General features: G+C 41.1%; 1 protein-coding gene across 1 annotated transcript in view; it reads left to right on the forward strand.

The window, feature by feature from the left end:
- The window catches only part of LOC109401326 (titin-like), a 279091-nt gene extending 271304 nt beyond the window's left edge, over positions 1–7787 (forward strand). Inside the window, exon 6 of the mRNA XM_062861231.1 lies at positions 6811–7787. Coding sequence (XP_062717215.1) covers positions 6811–6869 — 59 coding nt within the window. The 3' untranslated portion in view covers positions 6870–7787. The remainder of the gene's footprint in view (positions 1–6810) is intronic.
- Positions 7788–9804: the final 2017 nt, after the last annotated feature.

Raw genomic sequence — 9804 nt, forward strand, 5'->3', positions numbered from 1 at the left:
TTAATTTTTCGGATCTTGAAAACGGATCCGTTTTCACGAAAGCTCCCTCTGCTTCTCCACACACACACCCTCGAGATTGCCATAGATTTTCCACGGAGGATAAATCTCCTTCCTCACTGTTGCGTACGTCTTCCTTCCATCCATTCGTCCACCCGTTCGCTTTGGTTCGGTGGGTGGAGTTTTCGCGGAAAATTTTCATTACTGCAATCTGCCGAACCACAATGAAATTTTAATGAGCAACCATCACCACTGCTCGCACTGACTGCTGTTGCTGCTGCAATAGAATAGCCGACAAGATTTGCTGCTGCTATCCGTTTACTACACACTGTCTGAGACGTTGAGAAGGGAAGAAACTGAAATGGGGGTTTGGAACGGACGGGTTTTGTATTAAACGAAATTTTGGTGGCTTTTGGTAAACAGGTTCTTGAGGCTTGTACTATTCAAAAATGAAAATGCAAGCTGCTGGGAAAAATTGAATGTTAAAGTGCATTTCCAGCTCAAGACACGAATCACGCAGACACCTCCTTTTTCAATTCAAATGAACAAGTTTTTCATGCTATTTAATTGATTCTGGAATTGACTGGAAATGCTCTAGAGTAAAATATGAGAAATTGGAGCAATTTTAGTGATGGTTACACTTCGTCAAACTTACGTCCCAGTTCATCTATGAAAGCAATAAGGAAGCATCCATAAATTCATACGCCTCGCTTCGAAAGAAGACAGGGAATATTCAGCGAATCTCATCATTCACAAATGCTGCAACTTAATTCGTATTGTACTTTGCATTAACTATTATTAACCTTCCTTGTGCATTAACCCAACCTCACTACGACCTATTGTGGTATTATCCGTATACTTAGTGTAGTGCATGTCGCATTAATTCATTGGCATTGAAGGGCAATAAAGTATCGATTTTGCTACCGTTTTTGTTTTGCTTTCTTAGAAGCTTCAGAAGCTATCAAATTTAAAAACAAGGTCCCGCTATTTGGACTTACGAATCCCCGATGGAATTCCAGGGGAAATCCCCGAAGAAGCCACAGGAGGATTCTCTGAAGGAACTCCTGGATGCAGGACCGTGCACAGAAAGGGCGAAAAAGAAGGAGTTTTTCGCATTCTCTGTAAAAGGCGCCTAGTCAGACAAACATGGGCAAAGGAAGGCACAGGTCTTGCCTAGAGGAATCTCTGAATGGACTCGTGGAGGAATCCTTGCAGAATCTGCCAAATGAATCCCTGAAGGAACAATCTGCAAGAATACCTGGTGGATCAAGAATCTACGGGAGAAATCTTTGATCGAAATTTTAGAGAAATCCTCCCAGAAGAGATTCCACGAGGAATCCCCGAAGAGATTCCAGGAGGAATTGCCGAAGGAATGCCAGGAGGAATCGCCGAAGGAATGCCAAGAGGAATCCCCGGAAGAATTCCAAGAAGAACTCCAGGAGGAATTTCCGGTGGAGTTCCCGAATGAATTTCAGTAGGAATTCCCGAAGGAACTCCAGGAGGAATCCTCGAATAATTTCAAGAGCAATCTCCGAAGGACTTCCTGGAGGAACCTCCGAAAAAATTCCGGGTTAAATCCCCGAAGGAATTCCAGAAGCAATCCCAGTAGGAATTCCACCATGAATCTTCAAAAGAACTCTTGCAGGAATCCCCAAAGTATTTCCAAGAGGAATCCCCGGAGCATTTTCAGAAGAAATCTGCGGAAGATTTTCAGCAGGAATCCGCAAAGGATTTCCAAAAGAAAGTTCGTCAGCGTTTCCGGGAGAAATCCTCAAAGGATTTCCAGTAGAAATCCTTAAAGGATTTCCAGAAGGAACCATCGAAGGATTTCCAGGAGAAATCCTCAAAGGATTTCCAGGAGGAATCATCGAAGGTTTTCCGGAAGCAATCCCCTAAGGAACACCTGGACTAATCCCTACAGAAACTGCTGAATGAGTCCCTGAAGGAACTTCTGCAAGAATCACTGGTGGATCATGAATCTCTCCTAGAGAGATCCCTGCAAAACTTCCTGGAGAAATTCTTTATGGGAATTTTAGAGGAATTCAAGAAGAGGCTTCACGAACATCCCAGAAAGGAATCCAGGAGAAATCCCAGAGGAGATTTCAGGAGGAATCACCGAAGAATTGTCAGGAAGAATTTCCGAAGAAATTAAAGGTGGGATTCTGTAACGAATTCCAGAAGGAATTCCCAAAAGAATTGCAGCAGAAATCTCTAAAGTAATTCCAGGAGGAATCCTGGAAAAAAACTTCTTCCTGGAAAAATCTATGGAGGTAATCCCGCAGAGATCCCTGAACGAACTCCTGGAAAGAATTTTGGAGATACCTCTGCAGGAATCCCTAATTGAAATTTTAGACGAATCCCTGAAGGTACTAGAATTGGAAAACCTGAGAAAACTTCTGAAAGAATCTCTGTTGAAACTCCTGCCTGCATCCCTGAATCCTCCTAGAAGAACTACTAAACTACTGGAGACATCCCTAAAGGAATTACTGGGGCAATCGCTGAAGGAACTTCTAGAGCAATCCATGAAAGAACTACTACACTGCACTGGAATCCTCGAAGGAACTCCTGAGTTAATCCTTGGAGGAACTTCTGTAGGAATACCTGAAGGAACTCCTAGAGAAATCCATACAGAAACTCCTGGTAGAACCTTTGGAAAACATCCATGAGGCATTCCGAAGGTATTCCAAGAGGAATCTCCGAAGGAATTTAAGAAGGAACCTCAGAAGGAATTTCAGAAAGAATTCCAAAAGAAATATCTGAAAAACATCCTGGAGCAATCCTAGAAGGAATTCCTGCTGAAATTGTTGAACGAACTACTGGGGTCATTTCTGAAGATCTATGAGAAATTTCTTAAAAATTTCTAGGAGGGATCCTTGCAGAAATTCCAGGAGAGCTCTCAGAAGGAACTCCTGTAGAAACCCTTGATGAAACTTCTTGAGGCACCTTCGAATGCCCCTCGAAGAATATCTGAAGGAACTCCTGGAAAGAACCCTGAAGGAACCCCTGCAGAGATCCCGAAGGAATTCCTATAAAACACTGAAGGAACTTCTGGAGGAACCTCTGCAGAAACTACTGTTCGAATACTTGAACTTTAGAAAGAATTCCTGAAGAAACTCCTAGACAAATCTCTGAATGCCGGGGCCCGTGGCGCAATTGGTCACACGTTTGCTTCACAAGCAGATGGTCATGGGTTCGACCCCAGCCCCGGCACTTTCGTCAGTTGCTCTTTCTCCCTGAGAGCAGCTGACTCTGACCCTTTTCTGAGCCCATGGCTCAAATGGACCCGGATACTTGGACATCGGCGAACGGCAACCCATAATGGACCCCCAAAATCAGACTGGAAACAGGAACAACCAAAAGCCACACATCAACATCCTCGTGCTCATCATTCTACCATGATAGGGTAAACAGTGAAAGCAGTGCAACGGCAAGCAGTTCGATATAGTACAATCAGAATAGAATACATTTAGGCGCTGTACAAAAGTGTAAGTACAGCTTCCAATTGGAATCCCTCACGCAGTGCCCTAGTGGACAAAAGAGCTGTAAATTAGGTTAAGTGATTGAAGAATGAAAAAAAATCTCTGAAGGGCCTCCTATACCTCCTACAAGAACTTCTGGAGGAATCCCTGATGGATCTCTTGGAGGCATCCCTGAATCCTCCTGAAAGAATCTCTGAAGAAACTTCTGGAGGAACTCCTGTTGGAATATTTGAAAGTTTTTCTGTCACATGTCACATGTCACAAAGTCACAAAGGAGTGTTGACACCGCAGATTTTTGGTTGTACAGGAACTACATTAATGTAATTCTAACCCTATGGCAGAATATCATGCGCTGCCGACACTCTTTTGTGAAATGTGTGCTGCTTGGGCCCTGATAAAAATCCTAGAGACATCTTCATGGATGAATCTCTGAAGAAATTAGTGGAGATATCTCTGAAAGAACTCTTGAGGAAATACCTAAAAAAGCTTCTGGAGAAACTTTTTTTTTAATTTTGGGAGGAATCTTTTACGGAACTCCTGGAAGAATCTCTGAAGATACTCCTGTTATTATCTCTGTAGAATTTTCTGGAGGAATCCCTGATGAATTCTGTATTTTTATTTTTTTTTACTACAACTTTTTTGGGATTGGCTTTCTTAGCCATTAAGTCATGACAAGTATTTTCTACTATTCCGACGTTTCGGTCTTTTGTTGTGGTCGTTGAAGTGTTGTGTGATAGTGTAGCATAGAAGATTTTTTAACGAACAGCATGAAAACTCCATCTCTCCTCTCATTGTCAAACCAGGAGAAATTATTCATGACAGTAGACGGTAGACACTACAGTCCCTGAATACGGCCACAATAAATAGGCTGAAACGTCGAAGCAGTAGAAAATACGTGTCTTGACCTAATGACTGAGAAAGCCAATCCCAAAATAGTTGATCCAGTCGAAATCGTCATTGGATTTCATTAGAAGTTCTAACATGATTCCCTCCATGAATTCCTTCAAAAGCTCCTCCAGGAGTAAATGCATGGGTTCTTCCAAGAAAACCAGGAGTTTTCTTCCGGGACTCCACCAGGAGCTATGTCAAACCTCCCCCAAGAATTTCAACCACGATTTCTTCCAAGAATACTCCAGAAGTTGCTTCCGGGATATCTTCAGGAATGCCTTCGGGATTCACTCTGATTACGAGATCCCCGTAGGATTTCCAGGAGTTGTTTTTGGCATTACTTTAGGAATTAGTTTCGTTCAGATTCGGCCAGGAGACATGAGTTTTTTCAAGGATGCAGTGGTAGAGTAATCCTACAATGGAAAAGAAGCATTAAAATACATAATTCTTACTTACTGGGACTGTTTATCATTGCTGGTGGAAGAACGTCGACTGTAGGGTACTGTATTATTTTGATTTTGTATGGAATGTTGACGTTTCTTGGCCTTGTTGTTTACAAAATTTCTGTAAGAGTAAAGGAGAAGCAGAGAATTTCATGCAGTGTCCAGTGATCCACAGCACGAATTTATACTGGCCTGCTTACTCTCACACGAAAATTGACGTTTGAGAGGTGTCGGCACCGCTAAATTCGTGCAGTGGACCGTTATGCCGAATGAAAAACTGATTTGACATTTCTGGAAATACCAATGTGAACTATGCAGCATCTGGTGGAGGGTGAAATCTCGCTCGGGATTTTTTTCAGAAGTTCATACCGGGATTGCTTCAGTAATTTTCCAGGTAGTCAATCCCAGATTCTTCCTGAAGTTACTTTTGATATTTTCCCCCATGAATTCTTCCTAGAAATCCTGGAAATTTTTCATTGTTTCTTTTAACTTCTTGCCGGATTCCGTCAAGAGTTTTATGGGACTCCTCTAGAAACTTTTTCCAGTAATGCTTCAGTAACTACTTCCGGAATATCTTTATTTTCTCCTTCCGTAATTTATGCAGGAACTTCTTCCAGGGTTTCTGCAGGAGTTTCTTATGGAATTTCTGCAGATCATTCTGTAATTCTCTCAGATGTTTCTCGCGGAAATCCTCCAGAAGTTTTTTTTTTAATTTGCATGTGAAATTATTCCAAGTTTTTTAATTAACTGATAAAATCTGCATAGCACTTTCTTGAGTAATTACTCCACCAACTTTGTAATGAATACATATCACCAGCTGTTTTGTAAGCAATTCCTACAGGAGTTCCTAGAGTTTTCTCCAAAAGTTCTAAAAAGTCTGAAGACATTCCAACAGAAAAAGGAGGTATCTCAGTAGAAACTCGTTATGTAATCCCTGAATAAATACCTAGCGGAATTTTATAAGGAACTCCTGAAGGAATATCGGAAGCAATACCTAGAGAAATCCTGGACGGATTCTGTAAATGAAGCTCTGGAGTAATTCTGGAGAGAATTCGTGGAAGAATCCCAGATGAAACTTTTGAACAAATCCTGAATAAACTACTGGAAGAATATCTGAAGGAGCTCACTGATGAATTCCAAAGATAACTCCTGGAACAATGTTGGATACATTTCTGGAAAGACCACGGAAGGAATTCTTGGAGGAATCTAGGAACGAATTTTCATAAATAGTTCTTGGGGAAATCCTAGAAGGAATTTCTCGATGGATCCCAGAAAAAGTGCCTAGTTGAGCTTTGGAAATAATCTTAGAAGAAACTCCGGGATGATTTTTTGAAAGGAGGTGTCCCAGAAGGAAGTCCTGGATTCATCTCAGAATAAACTACTGAAGAAATCACTGGAGAAAATCCTGGGTGAATGTTAGAATGAATTCCTGGTGAAATATCAGAAGGTACTCCCCACGAGGTTTTAGATGGAATTCCTGGATGAAATCCATCCTGGGAGGAAGTTCTCGTGGAATCTTAAAGTGAACTTGTGGAGGAATCCCGGAAACATTCCGATTCAAATTCCTGGCGGGGGTGTCCAAGAAATCTCCTGATGAAATCAAAGGAAAAACGTTGAGGAAACGCTGAAGATACTCCTGGAAGTTACCCCAGAAGGGAGAACTCTCAAAAGGAGAAGTTTCAGACTGAATTCCTTGAAAACTCTTGGAAAAAAATCAAGAACATACTCCGGAAGGGTTCCTTGAAGAAATGATGTTTCACGCTAATTGTTATTCAAATAAAAATAATTTAATATGCTAACATAAACAGAATTATTAGGAAGCACGCTGTTATTAACTAATTCCCCCATCTTTCATCCCACTCTTTCTCGAGTTTATCAAGGAGAATGAGTGTGGAAAAGAAAAATCTGCGCACACTTGTGGTAACGTTAGATTTTTTTTATATCTATTACTAAAATTTACATGAAAATTGTTGTTAATCATTGACATTTTCTTTCTGTTTCAGGTACGCATCGATTTTTGGCGTGTTTTACATGGAGAATAAGGTTTGAACCTAATCATTAAAACAAATAATCGTTTTATTAAGAATCGCTCCGCAAGCTTCGAAATTGATGGCGTAGCCATCATCTGGCAAATGAAAAACTTCGTTCAAATCGTAATTTGGAATGAAAGTTGAAAAAATCATCTGATAGTCAACAAAATATTAATTATTAGTGGTCTTTCAAACAAACTTTCCCAAACAACAAATTTCACTTTAAATTTAGACTGTGTGTCCGTATAACAAGCGTAAAAGATCATCTGAATCAATATGATCGAACAGGACAGCAAACACAAATAGCCTTGTTCTGCTGTAACAAAGCCAATTAGTCACGTCATTTCACGTCAGCTTATTTGACGAATTCCCATCGCTTCCGAACCAACTAAATAGATTCCACTTGGGACACGCTTGTGAACAGCAGCAAAACATGACATCCTGCATTGACAGTGAATCAGAGCAACAAATCACTACCCGCAACCACATTCATATCCCATTCATCAGTTACCTACATTTTGCTTGCAACGAGCTGACTATACTGATTGACACGTGCACACAATCCTTCCTTTGAATGCTCTCAAATCGTTTGCATTCTCACTAGCAAGCTGTTGTGTAAATCACACTCAACAACGCTTTCCATCAGCACCACTATTCTATAAATAATAACATTATTAAAGCGCCATTATCACTCCATAATACATTGTGCTCCAAACGGTTTTCGATCGACGAACAATGATTGCCCAACTCAAATGGTTCTCATCCTAATACCTTTCTCTCGCCACCTCCAAGCACCCCGTTGCATTGCTAACACTGACTGCTGCTAGAGGGAGCTGCCATTTCCCTAGAACGATGTAATCCCCATAACAACGTCCTTCCTGCTGTTCCTTGCTGCTCAATAGTGATGCTGTTATCGGAGGGCAGCTCATCAAATGGGACCATGACATGCACACTGTGCATTGCAAATTGTTACTGACGTATTGTCAATTGGTTTTTTAGCATATCAACAAAAACAAGATCATATTTCTTATTGAATCTACATTTAATATCTTCCCGCTACATTGATTTTTTATGTCTGTATTAACGAGGTTTTTAATCCTATACTAGTTCATCTCGGAACCCACGGATTTACTTCCCTTCTGAAGAAACAACTCACATGTTGTGAGTTTGTTGGGAGCGGGATTCGATCCTAGATCCTCGGCGTGATAGTCAGGAGCTTTAACCATCGCACCAAGTCCGCTCCCCCGCTACATTGATGGAGATGTAGAAGTGAGCTTAGGTTATAACAAAATAGCTGTAAGGACGTGGCCTGTGCAGTTTTCCTCCACCCATCCCCAGATGGAGCCACTGAAATGTGTACTTTGGAAAAATCTGTCGCTTGAGGACCACTTCATCCATTTGTTATGTGTTGCATATGTTCCTTTTATTTGCGACATTAGTTCTTAGCTGCTGCAGTCAACATGTGTATGTGTGCCGGTACGTATGTGCGTCTGTAACTGTGATCGGATCACACGAGCAAACAAACAGGCAGCATCCATCCTCCGACCGAAAAGTCAGTGGCTGGCTGTTCCCTGAACAGCCAGTGCAGTGGTAAAGTTCCCACTGGGTTGAAAACCGCATGAAATTCCCGTTCTACGAAGTTAACGATTCCCACATACACCCGCACACGCACATACCCACCAATCCGACACACGAACGCACATGAAAACCTAGTACTACAGGAAAACGACTGACAGTCAGACAATGCAGCCGAAGCAGGAAGCAAAACATATTGTTGCTTTTGAATCAAATATTTATACACCACGGTGTGTCTGGTGGAAAACATTAATTTAAAAAAATCGGTATCGCTAAGACACCCACCAAGCGAAAGCTAAGGGTCCCCCCTTTCATTTGAGACTTAAAGGAGAAAGTTCTATCGGCGGGTCTAGAACATTTTTTTTTTTTTTGAAAAAATATGATATTTTTTCATTTTTTTTCGAAGAACACATTTATGACAAAACACTGTTTTTCCATTGCAAGCATGATTTTCCGACGATATATTTTGTATATTATGTTTATTATTCTTCACATAAAAGCACAATAGTCCCATGTGAATGGGGAATCCAGCAGATGACAGTTTTGTGTTTATGGACAGTGTGGTGAAAGTACTAGAACAGTGAGTATAAAATCGAGTTATATGCTGTTCCTTTGAATTCCAATCTAGATTCCAATAATGTGTTTGCATCCTATGACAGATGCGTATACGTCTTTAGGGTCTCTTATTTGACTGGCGCCAGCAGGTCACGAATCGACCACCTTCACAGCATATACCGTCATTTGGTTCTTCAGATTTGTGCTCTTGAAATTTCGGGATGTGACTTCGTCATATATTCTTCTCAAACAGCTTCTCAACTTCAATGCGCGTCTGGTACTCAAGACACATGTTTTCTTCCGTCTTCTTCTTCTTCTTGGCGAAACGTCCCTACAGGGACAAAGCATGCTTCTTAGCTTGTTCTATGAGCACTGTAGGAGATGTCATAAGAATAAATTAAATTGTTTGATTTGTTTGAAATTTTCTTATTTTATCTCTTACAAGCACTTCCACAGTTTTTAACTAAAAACTTCTTTTGCCAATTACTATTTTGCATGTGTATAGCGTGTGACTTGCACGAAAATACTGCATGCTCATTTAAGTCGAGGAAATTTCCTTCACGAAAAGGTCCTGACCGGGAATCGAACTCGTCATCCTCAGCATGGTTGTGCTGGGTACTCACGCCTTTGCAGCTGTGGCTTTATGGGCACTTTTCGTTATCAAAAACAAATCATCGGTGAACAAAATCGGTTACTGTTCTGGTCACTCGTTGACGCCGGTTTCCATTTGGATGGTAGTTCATGAATATTTGAGAGCTTCATCTGATCAGCCTGATCTCTGGGTTTTGCCCGCAAATATTCAGCAACCTCAGCAACTTTATGAGAAGTCTGAATGAT

This window comes from Aedes albopictus, chromosome 3 (genome assembly GCF_035046485.1).
Source record: "Aedes albopictus strain Foshan chromosome 3, AalbF5, whole genome shotgun sequence".
Taxonomy (NCBI): domain Eukaryota; kingdom Metazoa; phylum Arthropoda; class Insecta; order Diptera; family Culicidae; genus Aedes; species Aedes albopictus.